The 20,730-nt window shown below is 48.5% G+C and overlaps 1 protein-coding gene across 1 annotated transcript in view; it reads right to left on the reverse strand.

Annotated features, from left to right (window-relative positions):
• Nucleotides 1-20,730, reverse strand: part of DNAH9 (dynein axonemal heavy chain 9) — a gene marked incomplete at both ends in the record, with an annotated part of 182,854 nt that overhangs the window by 122,705 nt on the left and 39,419 nt on the right. Inside the window, 11 exons of the mRNA XM_080356760.1 lie at nucleotides 2,741-2,948; nucleotides 4,321-4,494; nucleotides 8,294-8,468; nucleotides 9,734-9,881; nucleotides 10,563-10,671; nucleotides 11,139-11,266; nucleotides 13,245-13,455; nucleotides 13,931-14,218; nucleotides 15,404-15,542; nucleotides 16,520-16,677; nucleotides 19,325-19,429. Coding sequence (XP_080212886.1) covers nucleotides 2,741-2,948; nucleotides 4,321-4,494; nucleotides 8,294-8,468; nucleotides 9,734-9,881; nucleotides 10,563-10,671; nucleotides 11,139-11,266; nucleotides 13,245-13,455; nucleotides 13,931-14,218; nucleotides 15,404-15,542; nucleotides 16,520-16,677; nucleotides 19,325-19,429 — 1,843 coding nt within the window. The remainder of the gene's footprint in view (nucleotides 1-2,740; nucleotides 2,949-4,320; nucleotides 4,495-8,293; nucleotides 8,469-9,733; nucleotides 9,882-10,562; nucleotides 10,672-11,138; nucleotides 11,267-13,244; nucleotides 13,456-13,930; nucleotides 14,219-15,403; nucleotides 15,543-16,519; nucleotides 16,678-19,324; nucleotides 19,430-20,730) is intronic.

A 20,730-nucleotide genomic window follows, 5' to 3' on the forward strand; every position in this document is an offset into this window, starting at 1 on the left:
GGTCCAGGGCAATTGGCTGAGAGCAGCAAATGCCACAGAATGTGGTATTTAGTCACAATAAACTACAGAAAATCCCCAAACTGGCCCCAGGTTTGGGCAGAGAGAGTGTTGGGCTCCTTTTAACCCCTGTGCACAGGAAGCCACAGGATGCAGGGATAGTTTGAACAACATACCTCTGCTTCCCCTAAGGGCTGCATCTTATAAATCTCTGCAGCAACAGGCACCTTGTCTAAGGAACTACTGGTTTTCAGGGTAGGATCTTTTTTAAGTAAAACAGAATCCAAAATTACTTTGTACCCATGTTTTACAAATTTAAAGATGTGCCTGCTGGGGAAAATAATAAAGCAGCCAACTGACAAACGACACAAAAAGGGACAAATTAACTCTAAAAAAATGAGCAGCAGAGATCCAGGCCAAGCAGCATAAATCATGGTTCCCAATGCAAATCTCACCACCACATCTTCATCCACACACAAGATAACTTGCTCCTCTCTGCAGGGGAAGAAAAATCGCTGACTCAGCCCACAGCTCATGGCCAGGGACACGGTGCCAGGTCTGCCTGTACAAATAACACCTGCACACACTCACCCATCCAGCTGGAGACAAACAGCTGCACATTCACAGAATCACAGCATCCCAGCCTGGTGGGGGCTGAAGGGACCTCTGCAGATCCCCCAGCGCAACCCCTGCTCACACAGGGTCACAGGGCAGATCACACAGGTGGGGCCAGGGGGTTTGAATGTCTCAGAGCAGGAAACTCCACATCCGCTCTGGGCAGCCTGGGCCAGGCTCTGGCACCTCCCAGCAAACAAGTTTCTCCTCCTGTTCAGATGGAGCCTCCTGTGTTTCAGTCTGTGCCCGTTGCCCCTCACCCTGGCGTTGGGCACCACTGAACAGAGTCTGGTCCATCCTCTGACACCCACCCTGAGATATGTTGATAAATATATAAAGGGTAAGTGCCACAAGGATGGAGCCAGGCTCTTCTCGGTGGCAAACAATGATAGGACAAGGGGTAATGGGATCAAGCTGGAACACAAGAGGTTCCACTTAAATTTGAGAAAAAACTTCTTCTCAGTGAGGGTGGCAGAGCCTGGCCCAGGCTGCCCAGGGAGGTTGTGGAGCCTCCTTCTCTGCAGACATTCCAACCCGCCTGGACATGTTCCTGTGCGACCTCACCTGGGCGTTCCTGCTCCAGCAGGGGGATTGGACTAGATGACCTTTTCAGGTCCCTTCCAATCCCAAACATACTGTGATACTGTGATATTGATCCATTGATCAGATCCCTCTCAGCTTCCTTCTCCAGCTGAACAGCCCCAGCAGTCTCAGTCTCTCCTCATAAGAAAGAATCTCTAGGCCCCTCAGCATCTTTGTCCTCCACCCAGGCAGCTGGATAGAGAGACAGACAGACAGACAGCTCAGCCCATTTAGCAGCTCAAGGGCATTTTGCAGAGACCACACACGGGGAAAAAAGCAAAGGTGCACCTGGGGGGAAGGAGAGAGACTGCAGACATCACACACTAGCAAGACCCAAAACCCTTCAGACCTGCCCCAGAAAGCTGCCATGACTCCACGACACAGCCCTGGGTGACACAGCGTGGGCTGAGCATGTGCTGTCACCTCTGCAAGCGGATCAGTCCCACAGAGCAACTTTAAGCTCTGACACCTTCCTTAAAACATCTGTGGTGTTGGGAGCCCAGCAGAGCACAGACAGGGGCTGTGATGCTCACGGCCGTCTGCATCACTCTGGGCTGTGAGCATGTCCCCCCCAGGGCTGCCTGGCCAGGAAAAACCCACATGGTGAAGGTTAAAACCTTGGTCTCACTGATGCTCATAGATGGTGGTCCTGTAGAAGGAATAAAGGGATTTCAGGACACTTGGGTCAAACCAAACTCCATAAATGAAGTATTTTGGTTTACAGTGACCCACTGCTGTTGTTCAATTCAAAACAAGCAATGTTGTTTCATTCCTGATTAATAAACACATGTAGAAAATTATCCTCTCTCTCTTTAGGTCAACTGAAAGTGAAAACACCATTCCAAAATGAGTCACTTTTCAACAATTCCCTCTTTTTCTTCATCTATGAAGAGACTACACAGCAGAACTGACCTTATCTTAGTCTCAAACTTCATCTTTCACTGAGGTGCCAAAATCCTCAAAGATATTCTCATGGGCTTCCCCAGGCCAGCAATTCCCTGGGGCTCCGAGCCTCCCAGGGTCAGCAGCCGTGTCCCCTGGGGAGGTGGGATGTGGGACCCGCTCCCTGGGAGCACAAGGGGGTGCATCAGGACAGCCCAAGAACCGGCAGCACCTGCACATCCCCATTAGCACCGTCCTCACTGATAACTGGGTTGCAATTCCCGTCACTGCACTCCGAGGACAGCTTGGATCCCAGCCAAGAAACCCATTCTATTCAGCACAGGCTTAAATTCAAGCATATTAAAGACACACCTCAAGTCAAGTACGAGCTGTGTGATGTAGAGAACAGCAGCAGATTTAAGCGTGTGCTTTGCACAGCCCTGAACCAGAGGCGTGGTGTTCAGAATTCAGCCTCTCATGTTGGGAAATGCCGTTTTCCATAAAACCAGGGGTCTGTGAACCTCTGAGTTTCACGGTGGGATTTAAGAGTCAGTGGGCGTCAGTGCAGTGCCCACAGTGCACACCCCGCTCCAAACCCCGACGGACGCCCCAGGAATTTGGTGATCTGCCAGGCAGAAGTCCCATGTCTCCGCCGTTGTCTTACCTTGCAGCATGGCAGAGGTGGTGTAGTAGTTAAACGGGACCTTCTTCACCACATAGGCGTCTGTATCCAGCGAGGAGAGCCTGTCCCCCACCAGCACAGACTTCCCTGTGCCAGCGTTGCCCACCAGCATCACAGGGCGCCGGCGCTCCAGGAGCCTGTCCATGAAGTACCGCACACGGACCGTCTCGGTGGTGGGCACCAGGCAAGCCTGAGATAGGCAAAACAAGCAGGTGAGTGTCCCCATCTCTGCCACAACCCCACTGCCATGTTCTGAGGAGACATCAAACTGGGAGAGCCAGGGATGAGTGCGGTGACCTGAGTTTCTAGATTGCGCTAGGAAGGGAACAACACACTGCTACCAACCATTCAAGTCAAACTATCTGTACAGATGAAACAATGACAGCGGGATGCTGAGAGCAACATCTGGATCTCCCCGCAAACACATATTTTGCTAAAATGGTAACAATTTTTTACAAGCCATCTGCTCACTGTGGCACCTCTTAAAAGGAAAGAAAGGCGGAGCTGGCAAACGCAATTCACTACCTGCAGTAACTCTCATTTTTTGTCCAAATCATATAAACAACCCTATTTTCAGCCACGCAGAATGACAAGATGGTGTCTCAGGGACTTTGTCACTACGTTGTCCCTTCTCTCTGCAGGCCAAATGCGCCTCCACCCCACACCCTGGGCACACCAGCCCTGGCTCACAGGTGTCTCTGAGCCTGTGCCTCATGTACATCACTCAGCTCTGGAAGATGGATGGAGGATGAGTCTTCACAGTCAAAGCACAGTAAAGAGAGATGGGTAATTGAGTTGTACTTCATAAAGAATGCGTCAAGGGTTTAGATTGCAGGGTGACAATAAAACCCTGGCAGATGTATTGTTAACCTCCTCGCTCTCGCCGTCAGCCCCTCTCTCTCCCCGCTTCCCACTCAGCACAGGCGATGGGGAGGGAAAGAAGGACAGAGAGAAGAGAGTTGGAAAAATCAAAAATGTTTTACTAATGCTACTGATAAAATAGAGAAAATAATACAAAATATACAAAACCCATCTTGAAAGTCCCAGCAACTGCAGAGCCAGCACCCGAAGTCCTGGACTGGACTCTGCGGCCAACCGGAGCTGGATTCAGTCTGTCACTGGGCCTCAGTTCGCAGGGACAACTAGCAAGGTCCTCTGCTAATGTCGCCATAAGGAAAAGGGACGAGATCCTGGTGATCTCCCACTTTTATATGAAGTATTCACGTGAATGGGATGTTATACACAGTTGGTCAGTTTCTTGGTCACCTGTTTCTCATTGCCCCTCTGGCGAGATGTGAATCTGTCCTTATCAATAACCTCGCATTCCATTGCTATGTTTATCAAAACATGGATATGGTTCTCCAGGAAAATGCAGCTAATATGAAGCTTTAGCTGACAGGCAAATTCACTAAAAGAGAAACTTATTTTTAACAAAACCAGGATGGAATGCCATCCTTATTATGAAATGCTTGACCTCCAATGAGACTTTATTGAAATGCCTGTGTACAGTCACTAAAATGCATGTGCTCCTCCCAGACAAAACATATGCAAGGTTCACATACCTGTAAGGGCATTTCTGGATCAAATTCAAACTGAGGAATAAGTTTAGACCAAGGCTCAAACTTCTTTGTTTCTGGATCAATGTAAAAGTCAAAGACTGTGCCCTGAGAGGGAAACTTGATAGTCTTGAATTCTGCCACCCACCACTTGCTGAACTCCACTCTGTAGTCCACAAGCTGCAACACAAAAAGTGGAGAAAATATGCTAATCTGGATCAATTAATTAGTAATGGAGAATGTTATCTATTCCAGTCCACCAGAGTGGGATTAGTCCTTAAAATATATTCCACAGCATAAAGATCTTATCATTTTTCCTGCTATTAAGCCTAATTTTTCATTTTCTTCATTTCTGCTCATCAGTCCTATTTATTCATCTAAATAATTCATCCTCTGTGTTGATCACTCGGTATGTCTGAGACTAGATAGATGGATCAATTTGAAAAAGAGAAATACGTGCCTATGACTAAACAGACCGCTTGATTGATTCTTGGTGCCTACTTCTTCCAACAGACAAGGACACAACATCCGTCTACATCTGTGCTCATGGTTAGTCAAAGCATGCATACCAAAGCCTTTCCTCATCAATCACACCACTCTATTCAGAGTGAGTTGTCGTCTTCTGGCCTCTTTTCAAGCCACAATGTTTCGGAGAAGCAGGATTGCAGACACCAGCGTACCAAAGCAGCAGAGAGGGTCTGTCCCTTTGACCGTGCCGTGATTCCGCACTGCCACATTGCCCTCAAAGCACCCGTTTCCTCGCTTTTCCCCATTATATCCTTCTACACATGAAGATTTTGGAGCATCTGAATTTTTTCAAGAGCTGGGATGACAGTTTTGCTTTAGATGCTGGGTCAGGACTTGCAAAATGTGCTTAGTCTCCTCCTCTGCCCTACGTCTCCTGTATGACATTGGGCCAGCCATTCCGCCCAAACACCTTCCCACGCGGACAATGGGAACTGGGGAGAGGTGGGGGGGGGAAGGAGAGGAAAAGTGCTGTGAGAAAGATGTTTGTGAAATACCAGACGCATCGTTTAGCTAGTTTTAACAGCACAGTTTGTTCCTGGGGTGTCTGCGGGTCTCTCCTCCCCGTAGCCATACAATGTGGGGCCACCAACACATTGTCCATAGGTTGCTCAGCCTCCACCAGGAAACCTGGGTTTGTTGCTGAACTGAACCAAGTGTCCTCCGTAAAGTCTCCTGAGCCACAATCCCTCAAAAGACCAGAGGATTTGAAAAACACATTGTTAGTATCCACGATTTTGCAGACTCATGCTATTCAGAGAGGCAGAATCACTGTAATTCTCCATTCTCCTGTTGTTCTAACTCCTCGGCAGCGGCAGCAGAGTAGCCCGCAGTGGAAAGGGATGTGCGTGGCTGCTAAAAGCTTTCCCACAAGGGTGCCCTTACCCTGCACAGCCAAACCGCCTGCAAGCGCGCTGTGCCGTGCTGCCCGCCCTCCCTGACCCAGCGGTTAAATGGAGCTGCTCCAGCCCCAGCTCTATTGCCAGAACAGCATGGAACTCAAACCGCTTCCTTAATAAAAACCCCATATGGATTACCGCTAATTTCAGAGCCAGGAAATGGCAAATCTATCATCTGTTTTATACAGGGGCCCCGCTACCCACCAACAAGCACCGAGTAGTGGGAAGCCTCCCAGACTGTTTCTCCTGACATTTCGGCAGTGAAAGGTCAGCGCGAAGGGCACCTTCGGTGGGAAGCAATAAACAGATTTTATATTGGATCATTTTTCATCAGGCTCCCCCTCGCTCGGACTGCTGTATCCTCGCACTCTCAGCTCTGACATTTACAGAGCATCACGGGCAGCAACGCACGGTCAGGCTCCCGGCGGAGCCTCCCGCAGGGTCGCTGTGCCTGCAACTGCTCCTGCAGCCCGCCCGGAGCCGCCACCGTGGCGAGCCGGGCAGGAGCCCGGCCTGATGCACCCGGGACCGACCATGCGGCATGGGGAATACAGCGGCCAGCTGCCACGGCACCGCACGCCAGCACACTTGCCGCTTGTACTGCTGAAGCAAAGACAAGTAGTGCTTCCCAGGCTTTATCGTGCTTTGTTTTGTTTCTTTAAATCATCCTAGACTGGCAACACTAAGGCTGAGTATTTCCCAGCTGGCACCTGGGAAATGGAGGCTCCACAAGGACCAAGGAAGCTGGTCTCGCACAGGTCATTCAGTGGCCAAAAGGTATGATGGCACCAAGTGAGCACACAGCTGAGCTCGAGCTGTGTTGTTCAGCACTTCCTGAAGCATCTGACCCTTGGCATGGAGAAAATGCGAAGAGACCAGCAGACAGTGTACGTCTGGCATTAAGGTACATGGAAAACACACAAAGAGACCCCTGTGAGCACTTGAGCAGCCTTTGAGAACGGCAGTGCCTCCATCCGAGCTGTGCAATGACATCTGGGAGAGACACAGAACAGGGAAGCCCAGAGGCAGCAGAACTCTGCTTCCCCAGGTCAATCTGGAGAAGATCCTTCCCAAGATCCCTGTTGTTCGTGTGCTACAGCTCCCACCAAAGCAGTTGTGTTTCAGCTGGAATTGTCTGTGCTTCTCCCGTGTTTTAAGGACCAGCACCTGAAATGGGGCTGAAAATGTGCAGTATGAAATGGTGACCTTGAGAAAACTCAGTTTTATTACTCAGGCAAGAGATCACACCCACCTTGTCTAATACAAGCTGATGGATTCAGAGGCTGACAGCTGCAATTAGTCCATAGGACAGATGTACTGTGGGAAGCGGCACGGAGAGCAGTGCCCTGCCTTCCTCTGCCTCTCAGACATGAGTGTACTTTGAATGTCAGAGACAGCACTAGGGATCCACAACCTGATTAATCCTCCTGGCCAAAGAAGATCTGGGTCTCTAGATTGTTCCCTCCAGCATTACAGCCTTGGCTGTGGACACCCATCCACCAACGGCTTGACTAAGCCCAGCAGCTCATGCCAGACACCACCCAAGAGCTGGCTGCCCAGCCTACAGCCACCAACCTCAACCTTGTCAACAGGAATGAGTATTTCAAAGAGCAAAGCCACCGTCTACTTCCACTGAAATGGAATCACATAATCCCCAAAGTCCACCCTGCCATGCCGACCACCTCTCTTTCTTATGTGCTTCTATCAGAACTTGAGGACAGCCAATTCTTGGCATCCTCTCATGTTTAATAAAAGCCAGTGCTGACAAAACACCGGCTGGTTTGCGTTATGTATCACGTCTACCTGTGCAGTCAGAAGGCTGAAAGACCGCTCCACTGATACATCCATCTGATAAATCAGTCTTAATTTGATATGAAGAAAGGCTGAGGGAGCTGGGTCTCTTTAGTTTGGAGAAGAGGAGACGGAGGGGTGACCTTATTAATGCTTATAAATATATAAAGGGTGAGTGCCACGAGGACAGAGCCAGGCTCTTCTCGGTGGCAAACAATGACAGGACAAGGGGTAATGGGATCAAGCTGGAACACAAGAGGTTCCACTTAAATTTGAGAAAAAATCTTCTTCTCAGTGAGGGTGGCAGAGCCTGGCCCAGGCTGCCCAGGGAGGTTGTGGAGTCTCCTTCTCTGCAGATATTCAAACCCGCCTGGACATGTTCCTGTGTGACCTCACCTGGGCGTTCCTGCTCCAGCAGGGGAGTTGGACTAGATGATCTTTTGAGGTCCCTTCCAATCCCAAACATACTGTGATAAGTTAACCTCATGTTTCTCCTCAGTGAAATGCACCTGCATAAGCAAACATACCTCCACCTTCATCACTGACCCCCCAGCTGTTCTCCTGTGATGTTATACCCTGGATAATGAGGCCTTATGCAAAAGGAACTGTTGTGTTTCTAGTTTATTATCACCTATATGAGAGCCCCAGGAAAACAGCATTACTGACATAGCACTATGTTTTGGAAAGTATGAAGAAACCAATCCAAACCAAAACCACACAAACAAATTGTGTGAAAGATGCTGAAGAGGCATCTTCCGTCTTACCTGATCTCGAAACATTGATCCACCAAAGGCCCAGACAGCAGCAAAGACAAAGTAAAGTTCATAAAGCTCCTTGGGACAGTCAGGAGGTGTGTTCTCCTCTGCCAGGAGACATTCAAGGAGGTAGCACAACATCTGAACCATACTCTGTTCAGGAATAGGAATAATCTTCTTAAATCTAGGGGATGGAAATTGAAAGCATGTGAAATACATTTGGGTCCAGCAATACAGTCCCTCACAATCCAGGAAGTCTAGAAATGCTCTTTCAGAATACTGGCATTCTACTTGTCAGCAGTACATGTCTTATTCCCAGGTACAATAAAGAGAACACCCGTTCTCACACTCAGACCCGCTGGCACCGGCACATATACAAGTAATAACAATAATCAGAAGTTTCAAGCATTTTAAAACTTTGATCCTCTTGAAAGAAGCAGAATGGAAGACTTGCTAAAGGCAATGATTTCCTCTGAGCACGATGAGTTCAAAAGTGGTCAAATAGAGGAGTAATAAAATAAACCCTTTCATCTTGCCATTTTACATTCATTTAAGCTACACTTACAGAATTCCAAACCAATATTGTAGCTGCACTGAAGTCCTCCATAAAGTAATTATAGCTATTTGAAAGGTTGGTTCTACGATTTCTGAATTAAGCAAGCTACTAAAACACTCAGCTCAGGGTTGCCTGCAGCTAATCCCGTAGATGTCACGGTCTGAGACAATGTTCAGCAAATAGAATGGGAAATGTCCAATTGACTTTGCTACCAACAGTCAAAACCAACTTGGTCCCACAGAGAGAAGCTCCCTAGAACAATGTTTAACTCCTGCTTCCAGACCCTTCTAACACATCCCCATTCTGCCTGACAACTCCCATGCTCACTGATTTTTCTTTTGTTTTTAAAGGAAAGTGCAACTATAGGAAGCAAGTAGAGGATGGGAGATGCTCCCTTAAGTTTTTTGGGACTCTGCTTTGGCCAGTCCTCACCACAGTACGAATAAGAGAATGGTCTCACATGATGATAAGCAAGAACCGCACGACTTCCCTGTGGACACTGCTTTAAAGCCAAGAAGCACCAGGACCCTTCCAAATACCCAAGTTCTTAATGAGAAATAACTTGTGGAGTGGGCTCAGGTCTAGCCTGACACATCAGGAGGCTGAAAAACTTTCTCTTTGGGATCTCCTGATAGAGAGTTGATACAGGAAATATAGGAAAAATCAAATCAAAATCAGATGAAAACCAGATCTGACCAACACGATACAGGCAGGAGCGTCACTTTGCCCACCTCACCCTGTTGTTTCTCTGAGCTTAAGCCAATGATGCTCAGGGCTTCCAGGGGAAAGGAGAATTATGTGCAGCACAACCCAGTGCAGCACAGCTGGGCTGGACAGTGGCAGGTGTCCCCACACCCTCACCATGGGTGATATAATCACTCATCAGATGGTACCTTGTTCTGAGAGTGTCCAGGCAAATGGGCAGGTACTTATCAAACAAAATGGTCAGGTTGGCTCTCTCGGACTGGATCTCTCGCCTGTCGATCCAGCTGCTCACCGGGGGATTCCAGCCCAGATCCGATGGGTTGATGTACAGGATCCCTTCAGGCCCAGGGTAAGAGAGAACATGTAGTAAAGACACAGCAGAAACTGTTCCTTTCTTCCAGCAGAATTTACCAGGTACTTTCACACAACTAAAACCCTATCAAATATGACAGGACGCCCTATTACCTGCCACCTTTCCCTGCCCCACTGCAGAGTAGAAACATGAACAGTGAAGAGACTTAACCCTGGAAACCATGGCACTTTTCATGACCTTGCCCTAAATTCAGAACATTGTCTTGCCTGAGCTGTTTCATTGCTCTGGGCCCCATTTCCCCATGTGTAAAACTAGGGAACACCTCCATTCCCTTCTCCCATACTTCATGCACTTCTCCAGAAGATCAAGGACTCTTTGGGACAGATACTGTCCTTCTCCTCATAAAGTCCATCCAAAGGGCTTTGCACAACAGGAGCACTCAGCAACGCTGAAGCCATGATCACCCACCAACCATCAGAGCGCTCTGGGTAAATCTCCAGGATGATGACAGCTCCACATGTGCATTTGGGGTCAGGATCCTCAGTTTGTCTGTCAGGAACCTGCCCTGTCCACCCACGGCTGCTGTGATCCCAGGTTGGGTACTTGCAACAGGAGCCAAGTTGGCCAACAGAAGACTGGTTAATGGCACCAGATCCCACTGGGTCCACGGCAAATCCCAGTGTGGAGCTCAGGCCAGGACTCACCCGCTCGGGACACGGTCGCTGGGGTGGCTGTGCGCAGGTGGCTGATCTCAAACACCAACCGCATCGTTGGGTTCAGAGGGATTCTCTCATTGCTTGCCAGAGTCAGCACCTGCATTGGGCAGACAGACAGACAGAATGACATCTTCCCCAGGAACAGGAATAAAAAGCATTCAGTACTTTGCACTAAAAAGCTTGGTTGCTGCCAGCACAGTTCCTTGAGCAGCTGATTTCTAGCAGGTAGTAGAACTGTCTTACATGACTCAAAAGGAACAGCACTCCTTTAGAGTGGGGGAAAAGGTGTAGAAATATGATCCCATCCTATTTTTGAAGGGCATGGAGTTACAATCAGGACGTTTGTGATTACTCATGAGCCCAGTTCCAGGAAGGGAAATTACAATGAAGCCATGATTTGAGCTATTTCCCTCATGCACCATTTTCTTTATGTGATATTGTTTGGTGTATCTGAAGAAACACAACTGCATTATTCTAGGCGGTGTTATTTCAGCATCTGCATTTCTAGGCTGAACCATGCCATGCAGTCAAAGAATATCTCCTTCTTTAACTTATATTCATTACCTTATTATCATCCATCACAGTATTAAGAGACTCAATCCACATTGGATCAATATCTCCATCTAGTACCATCCACTTGGGACCGTCATGCGCGATGTTGGCCAGCTCTCGCATGATTGATGAAAACAGGCCTGGGAGGGTGACAGGAAGATGGTGACGAACACTGAAGTTGACACCTGCTCTAACAGTTTTCTCCAGCAACACAGTAAAAATTACTCTAATTAATGCTTTCCCCTCAAACATTCAAAACTCTATGCACCTATACCTAAATATTACTATATCACAATACGGTTCTAGTTTGCTTTAAAGTGAAAAAAAAGGTTATCAGTTATCACTACTGAAAATGATTGCAGACCTACGCACGAGCTTCATTCCCACCGAGAATCATAAGGGATAAGAAAAATGTAGAGCAGCTACTCAAAGGCAAAAGGCAGCATGAATTATACAATGCAGAGAAAACCACCTGAATATGCCTAGGAAATCCTTACAAATATTTTTTTTGTGGCTCAAAGTATATCAGGGCAATCAAGATGCATTAAACGCTGGGTCATGGCTTTAGTGAGATTGAGGGGAGAACAAGCACAGAGTGACATTGAATGACAGAACAAAATGTCGGTAAAATCAAGGAGAGAGAGAGGATACAGAGTCTCGAGGGGAGTAAATAATGAATGTTAAGAAGACCACGAAGGCTGGGAATAGAGCAGCAGCACTGCAGAGCAAATGAAAACTCCACAAAACTATCGCTCTCCTCTACATGTGAAAATACCTCGGGAGATGCTGGTCTTCATGAAAAAACATCACGCAAACGTTAAAAAAAAGCCTCTCTTCCAGTGAATTGTGACAAGAACTCTTTTTTCCTTTTTTCTCGAGGACAAGCTATTTCTTTGTGATCCACATCAGTGGCATCATCTGACTGAATAGCTTGTGCTCAGCAAATGCAGAACGGCTCACCTGGAACAGGTGTGTGATCCCAAGACCGGGTCAACAAAAATAACACTTCACCGCCTCTGCCTCCAGTCAGTTCCTTACATGTTGGACACACGCCTTGGAAACCACTCCGACATTATTAGCACAGAAACAGCTGCTGTCTCAGGGCATCAGGGCTTCCCTCGGATACCCCGCGGCAGCGGGCAGAGGAAAGCGCCTCTGCCCTGACCTTGTGCATCCACAGCACACAGCTCTCTTGGGGTTTAAAAGAAGAGTTTTGTTCTGCAAAGAACACTTTGAAACCACTGGACAGTCACCTGTAAAATGTCCCCCCTGCTGTTCGGTGTCACCGCTGCCCTCGATCTGCAGCCACTGCTGCAGCCAGTCTGCAGAGTTCAGGCTGTACCCTGCACGTCCCTCTGCCACTTTGATTTAGGCTCCCTAATTACAATTAGAAAGAAATTAACCTGGCACTGGAGCAAAGCAGGGTGTCGGGAAGGGGCCACGGAGGTGCCAGGGGAGGTGGGTGGCAGCTCATCTCCTGCTGCGGATGATTTACGGTAACGTCTTCCCTCACCTCCCCCACACCTCCCAAACCCGCCGCACCCGTAAATCAAAGCTGCCTTTATGTATTAGTCACAACCCAACATTTCCACTCCAGATTTTCTGTAATCTTCCAGTAAGTTTGAAATGTTCCTCAGGAGTAAGCAGGATCAACAGCTTGGCAAACGCTGGTGTGCTACAGAGATCAGGCAGCCACACTGGGTGGAAAAAAAGACGTTAAGGCTGCCGTGTGTGCTACCAGCAATGAAAACCTGGGGATGGGACATTTTTGGGGTCCACAGTGCAGGAGGGACATCTCTTCCATCACTGGTCCAGCCAACCCCCAAAAACTGCCTGCCCCATTTAGGAACTGGTAAGTGTTGGTAATAATGGGCATTAAAATTATTCTTAGGACAACAGGATAAAGTAGGTTTATGCTATATTTGCCATTTGAAGATCAAAAAGCTAAAACATCCTGTGTATCCTTTCAACAACAAACTGTCATGTGGCTGTAGGCAGCAGACACGCACCTGGGCTCTCAGACCTGCACATGAAGAACCAGTCACCCTGCTGCTGCTTCAAAGTTCATTAAAAATATCCGTCTTTATCTACATATTTGAGGCATGAAAAGACATTTACCATCTTTCCATTCTCTTGTTGCTGGGTTAATGATGCCAAAGAGCTCATCGTTGGTGACTGCCTTGGGGTTGAGGTCTGTCCAGACAGGACGTCGCTTCATTATCTGGTAAGTCTTGTTCAGGGATCTCATCACCTGAGACTTGCCCGTGCCTGCGTTACCCACCACGAAGACAGAGTGCCGGACCGTCAGCAGCTCCTCCAGCTGCACCACCTGAGAAAAACACTCCCAAATTTTAGACAAAGATGCCAAACTGAAGTTCAGATCTATAAAACTGGCCCCACTGGGCCACCTCTTTAGAAAGACGTGACCCTGAGACACAAGCAGATTTGACATTTGAGTTTGGTCCAGCCACTCTAATCACAATGGGTGAAATGCTCAGCCTGCAGATAAACTTCCAGCACCGTTTATATCTGACAACCACCACCTGATGAGGCTCTGCTCTCCAGGGGCTACATTTTGATGAGCCTACAAAAGTTGGCCCCTTTGTAAGCCCAGAGACTGATCCAGTGCTGGCTTTAGGGGCAGGTGCAACTGCCTCAGACCCAGCACAGCCAACTGCCCTCCAGCGAGGTCTGCCTGCGAGGGCAATGCTGTGCAGAGCTCTCTCTGTAGAACCAAAGCTGTTTGAGAAAACCCAAATGATTTGATGGCAATGTGGGTGTAGCAGAAGATCGCCTGGTCTTACTTTGAGCACAAAGTTGTCTTCAGCCTGCAGCCGGAGGTCCAGCACAGCCTGCCTCACAAACGACTCAAAATTCAGGTCACGCTTCCGAGGCACATCCAGTGCAGGGAAAAGATCCCCAATCAGCCCCATAAACACCGGCACATCATCCGTCACAATCTTGGGGATGTTGAAGTCACGAAGAGAGCGCATCAGAACCTGATCTTCGGGTTGCTCTGGGTCATCTCGCTTGAGGGAGCCAGCAACAACTAGCACTGACTTGATGGCACGCAAGCCCCAGTCGTAGTGATCCTACACCAGAGGAAGAAAAAAAAGGAGGCAGGAGTTTATGCTTAGACAGTACCACGTAGGGCAAGAACTATCATCCCCAAACTGCCAGACTAGTAAGCAATGAAAATACATCTAAATCTGTTATTTGCATTGTGGCCAGAGACCTTCACCAGCCTGAGTGACCTGTTTTCCCTCTCAGTAGGAGAGATTCCCGTCAGGGACAGTATTAAAGAGTCAAATATTTCAGCTGTTCAGACCATCACATGGGCTCACAGTTGGCAGTAAGACAGCAGTAGGATTTGCACTCCAGAGACCAAAGCAATTTGTTTCACCTAAATCATAAAGCAGCTAAAGCAAGGCCAGCCAGCCCCCTGCATCTGCAGAAGCCACCAAGGTGAAAGGCTTGTTTGTCCACTATGAGGCCCCAAAGACCCAAGCTTCTCCACCATGCCCATCACAAGATGACAAGCCTGTCTGGTCTGAGAGGAGGTCCACCAGTAAGGAGCCAGTGAAGACATTGCTGAAAAATTACCACAAAACGGCATGAGAAGAACTCTCAAGCCAACAAACTCTATTTCTGTCTTGTTAACAACCTCAAGAGCACAGCTCAACAGGCTGGGAGGCCATGGCTTCCACCAGGCCCTCCAAGGCACAGCACCAAGTTTCTGTGACAGAGCATCTCCCACCCAGCCTCAGGCTGGCACAGCCAAGATCAGGTTTCGATCATCGGGAATCCTGACTCAGCTCTCCTCTGCACGCAGCTTCGATCTATGCAAATAATGACAAGGAAAAATCTGATTTGCTTTGCACTGACAGTGACTCTAACATGACCTGGAACCATTAGGCTGAACTCAGAGAGGGACAACAGAAACCCCTTGCAGGCAGGAGAATCAATAGGAACCAAGAGACTGGAAAGCAAAAGGTCACTGAATACTACCCCAAACACGATGTCATTTAAACTCACTGAAAGGTCTCCCATTAATGCAGCTGGTCAAATGCTTTTGTCCCTGCAGACCCTCTAGTAAAGCAGTCTGAAAATGTTATTGCTCTGATGATCACAAACCCTCTCTTCCCCCAGCAGCCAGTGCAAATGCAGTCATTAAATAGAAGCTGTGAAGCGTTAGCCAAGGAGCTGAGCAGCAGGGTGCCATGTTTCTGCTGATTTTGGAGATTCATCATACCACCCAGCCACAGAATCACACTCACCTGCTTGGACAGGAGCTCTTTGCAGAGTTGGTACAGAGTAATGAACTTCCTGGCTAACGCCCGGGCCTCGATGAATCCCTCAGCCACCAACATAATTTCACAGATCAGCTCAAAGTCTGGCACAACCATCGCACATGGCCTAAAACGACAGGTGAGAAGGCATTGCAGAACAAGTGTTTCTTGACTACAGGTCTTACAGGCACCGCGTTTGCAGCTTCATCTTCCAGGCCTTCTCTTATGAGCCAGGTCACCCTCTGCCTTCCCCACAACAGGGGAAAGGGACCTAGGGGTCCTAGTGGACAGCAGGATGACCATGAGCCAGCACTGGGCCCTTGTGGCCAGGAAGCCAATGGTACCTGGGGTGGGTTAGAAGGGGGTGGTCAGTAGGTCAGAGAGGTTCTCCTGCCCCTCTGCTCTGCCCTGGGGAGACCACACCTGGAATCTTGTGTCCAGTTGTGGCCCCTCAGTTCCAGCAGGACAGGGAACTGCTGCAGAGAGTCCAGCGCACGGCAACAAAGATGCTGAAGGGAGTGGAGCATCTCCCGTGTGAGGAAAGGCTGAGGGAGCTGGGGCTCTGGAGCTGGACAAGAGGAGACTGAGGGGGGACTCATTCATGGGGATCAATATGGAAAGGGGGAGTGTCAGGAGGATGGAGCCAGGCTCTGCTCGGTGACAACCAGTGACAGGACAAGGGGCAATGGGTTCAAACTGGAACAAAGGAGGTTTCACTGAAATACAAGAAGAAACTTCTTCTCAGTGAGGGTGGCAGAGCCTGGCCCAGGCTGCCCAGGGGGGTTGTGGAGTCTCCTTCTCTGCAGACATTCCAACCCGCCTGGACACCTTCCTGGGTAACCTCATCTGGGTGTTCCTGCTCCATGGGGGGATTGCACTGGATGAGCTTCCCAGAGCCCTTCCAACTCCTGACATTCTGGGATTCTGTGACAAGGGACAGAGCTCCTCTGCCCTGCCTGTGCGCGCCCAGCCCCAGGCCTGTTGTGCAAGGCTGAAACTACCTGCGAATCCCCTATGCAAGTGAATTCCCCAAGGACATGAAGTCGAGCCTGGATGTTCCAAAAGACAATTTCTGCCAGGTCACAAACCCTGACCTGGACTCACCTGAAGAGAGCTTTTAAATTCTCAGGTAGCTCTGTTCGCCCTGCGTAACCAGGGTTCATGGTGATGAAAATGCCTACTGATGGTACTAAGTTGATGTCTTCTCCAAGAAAATTGAAGGATTTCTTCTTCTCCCGTATTGCATCCTGCACACTCTTCACCTAAAAATCAAGACAGTACTATAGTATCAGTGTTCAGTTATGAAAGACACATCAGACAACGGTGCTTCCTTCCTTACTCTTGGCATCATGACAAATGGGGCTAATCATTGTTTTATTTTTTACCGGCAGCATAAAGCTTTATACACTGTTTGGAGTATATCAGTATGGCAATATCAATTTCCCATCACAATCAAACTCCGGCAAAGCAGAAAAAAGAGCTGAAGAGACTGGGAAGTCGAAGTGCAAAGGAGTTGCAAGACTTCACACCTTTGCTCCATAAGACAATGATGAACGTGGGTCAGGAAGAGCAACTCAGGAGCAGGAAATGTCCCCAGCGCTGCCTGCATTCACCTTGGCTTTTGACATCACCTGTGGGACACTGCTCAGCACATTTCACAGCAAAAACACCGCCAAAGGCTCCATCATCTCTGAACTAACCAGCCCAGCACAGGCCTGATGTGTGAGAGAGATGCAGGGCCATTCAGGTATCCACAACATAGCCAACACTCAAACACACTCCCCAAAGTCTAACACAATATGGGCCCTTTATTCCCTTCACACATCTCACCTCTCCCCACACCCTGTTGCTCTTCAGGACATCCCAAAACCCCCCTGTGCCTGCACCGTTCCCTGACTAGGCCCACAGAAGGGGTAGCACCTCCCAATAAACTTGGCCTCAACTCAGTCGTAAACTGACCACTTGACATCACTTTTAAAGATTTTGGGACATCAGATGTTTGATTTAAAACCAAAACCACAAGGCAGAAGCTGTAAAACCTCTCCTGACACCTTCACTCACTAATATTATATTGCTTTTTATATTTGCCTGATTGCAGCTTTGTTCTTCTCATTCCTCACCTTCCAAAGAGTTCACCTTTCTGCAAACTGCACCTCAGCGAGGGGCAAATCTCTCTCAATTCACCGCTCTAACCTCACTGCTGTTTGCCATCTCAAAGTAAAGCAATTAATCGAATTTTTCCCTGTAAGGAACCATATCGACATTAGCTGCATGAGTAAGACAGCCAATTAAACATCGCCATGGTAACACTCCTAATAGCAGCCAGGAGACACCATGATGGAACGACAGCCGTGCCGCTTTCTTCAGCTGCCACGCTCCAGCCAGGAGCGAGGGAACCATTAGCAGTTGAGTCATTCCTGGGCTTCTTTTGTTCAGCTTCCCTTTATATTTCAAGATCCTCAAAGACTTTTTTTCAATGACAACTTTAAACTAGGACCTGACGGAAGAGAAATTGAGAGGGAATGATCCATAAACTCTTGTACCTGCCTGGGGCTTCTTTGGGATGTCACATAAGGTACCAATTATGAGTGAAAGAGATGAGAAGAATGAGGAGATCATGGAGGGGTTCAGAACAATGTCTTTGACCGAAACATTTACAGAAGCGTAGAAACTTCCGAGCTTTATATCCTTCTATAATACTGAGCCCAAAAGGGGGTCCAGGAACAATTCAGCACCTCAATCAGATTTTGGGATCCTAAAACATGCACTCAGCTGACAGTTGGATCCTGAAGAACTTGGGCACTTTGGCACCTCAGTTTTCAGCGCTGAAGCTCCCCAGGGCTTCCCCTGTATAAAATAATCCCAGGTTTCCTCATGGGCTGGTAAGAGGAGGGGAAGGAGGACGCAAAGCGACAGATTATATATAAGCACGAGAGCATGGGACTCTCTGGCGTGATGGGGAGGGCAGTCTCCTTTCCAGCCCTTCTCCAGGGATGCTGCTGCGCTTCACACAAGACTCACCAATACAATGCACTGAGCAGTTAAACTACAGAGGAGATGAGAAACCATTTGCCAGGGAAGACACCTATACACAGCTTGGCACTGCTCCAATAGGTCTGTCCCAGGTTTAATCCCATGGTGTCAGGGGACCCTGGGCAAGCACGTCAGCAAGGGCCGCAGATCTGCTGCAGGTTCCAGCTCCTGAGCGTCACCAGCTGACACTGGCTTCTGGGAGCACCACGGGGCCGCACACATTCCTCCCAGGAATGATGCCAGTTGGCCAGGAACACCTTCCAAAGCCACTTGGCAGAGTTGTCATTACAGACACTGGAACTAAATCCACAGCCGTATAGTCTTGGAGACAGGTTAAGAAAATTAATCCTGAATGTATTCCCATTTGCTGAGTATGACACACAACCTGTGCCTGACCAGGGGTGATAAGGAACACCCAGAGGTCCAGCGGATCTGCCCCAAACATCCCCCTTCCCCTCTGTGAAAATTATTCCCTACATTGCAGACTGAGCAGCCGCAAGTCAAGGCAGCTTCTCCGCCTTGAAATGATGTGCTGCAATTATCTCACAGCAGATTAATGACACGAGTGTCTTCCTGAGGAGGAACAGGTACAGAGCCATGGTGCACAGTGGTCTGGAAAAAGATACTACAAAGAATTGCCTCGGCACAAATGCTGTAAGTGGGGGAAGAAAAGTGACAAATATGTTGGCAGCACGTAACTGCGACATCTTGGCGGTGCTGTGATATTCATGTGATTAATCTTGAGATATAATCCCACACCTGCCTATACACAGAACTGAAACCAGCAATATGCAATTGCCGTTTTTACCTTTGTTCCAAAGGCTGCAGAATGGCTCTGCTCTGCTTGTATTTATTTATGAGTGTTTCTCCACTTACCTGTACAGCAACCACAGAAAGGACCTCAACTGAGATCCTGTTAAATTCATCAAAACAGCCCCAGGCTCCCGTCTGGGAAAGGCCTTTGTAAATATTCCCACAAGACTGGAAAAACAAAACAAAACAAAGATTACAAGAGTGAAATCATAAATGGAATCAACTCCAGCAAAAAATTGATTTTATTTCCCAGCCTGTTTATTTATAGCAATTTACAGTCTATTGTGGGTATTTAGAAAAGTGCATGGAAACAGCAGGCACAACTCAATTATAATATTTATAGCTCTGCGCAGCTTGCCACTTAATCTGCTAATTGCACTTTCTCCATATATCTGTGCACCAGTTTCATTTAAAGGTCACCTGTGCTGAATTACTGATGGCCCCGTTTCCTGGGAGAGCCCATAAGCTGAATGAAATATGATCCAAGGCTACCAAAATCACTGTACCATGCCAGACCGGCAGAGAGCAAGACTCAGCCTAATCATTCAGTTGCTCTGTAGTGGCTGAAGCTTTACTATGTTTTGGTTTTATTCTGGGAGAGGATCCTGAGAAAACCAGGACAGGTCCGTCCCCATGCCAGGGGCTGCCAGGATGTTAGCACGCCAAGAAGAAACGACCAGGGTCCAAGTATCAGCACAGCCTTGGTCTCAGCTGAACACACTAATATTTTTGAAGAATTTCACATGAAATCTAACTCCAGAAAGGAAGGGAAATGTGTAAGCAGGCAGAGAAGATAGTTTGGGTCTCTGCCTCCTGAAGAACCTTGTGCAAATCTTAGAGAAGGAAAGGGAGGAAGAGAAAAAGGCATTCAGCTTAAAGGAGTGTAGCAGGGATTTGGAGAGAAGTGATTGATCACAGAATCCCAGGCTGGTTGGGTCGAAGGGACCTCTGCAGATCCCCCAGTGCAACCCCTGCTCATGCAGGGGCACAGAGCAGATCACACAGGTGGGTCCAGGGGGTTTGAATGTCTCAGAGAAGGAGACTCCACACCCGCTCTGGGCAGCCTGGGCCAGGCTCTGGTACCTCCCAGCAAACAAGTTTCTCCTCATGTTCAGATGGAGCCTCCTGTGTTTCAGTCTGTGCCCGTTGCCCCTCACCCTGGCGTTGGGCACCACTGAACAGAGTCTGGTCCATCCTCTGACACCCACCCTGAGATACTGATCCCATTGATCAGATCCCTCTCAGCTTCTCTTCTCCAGCTCAACAGCCCCAGCTCTCTCAGTTTTTCCTCATCAGAAAAATGCTCCAGACCCCTCAGCATCTTTGTAGCCCACCACTGGACTCTCCAGTAATTCCTTGTCCTTCCTAAACTGGGTAGCCCAGAACTGGACACAACTCCAGATGTGGCATCACCAGGGCAGAGCAGAAGGGGAGGAACAACCTCCCTTGACCTGCTGGTCATACTTTTC

Source organism: Nesoenas mayeri (assembly GCF_963082525.1).
Source record: "Nesoenas mayeri genome assembly, chromosome: 19".
NCBI classification, from domain to species: domain Eukaryota; kingdom Metazoa; phylum Chordata; class Aves; order Columbiformes; family Columbidae; genus Nesoenas; species Nesoenas mayeri.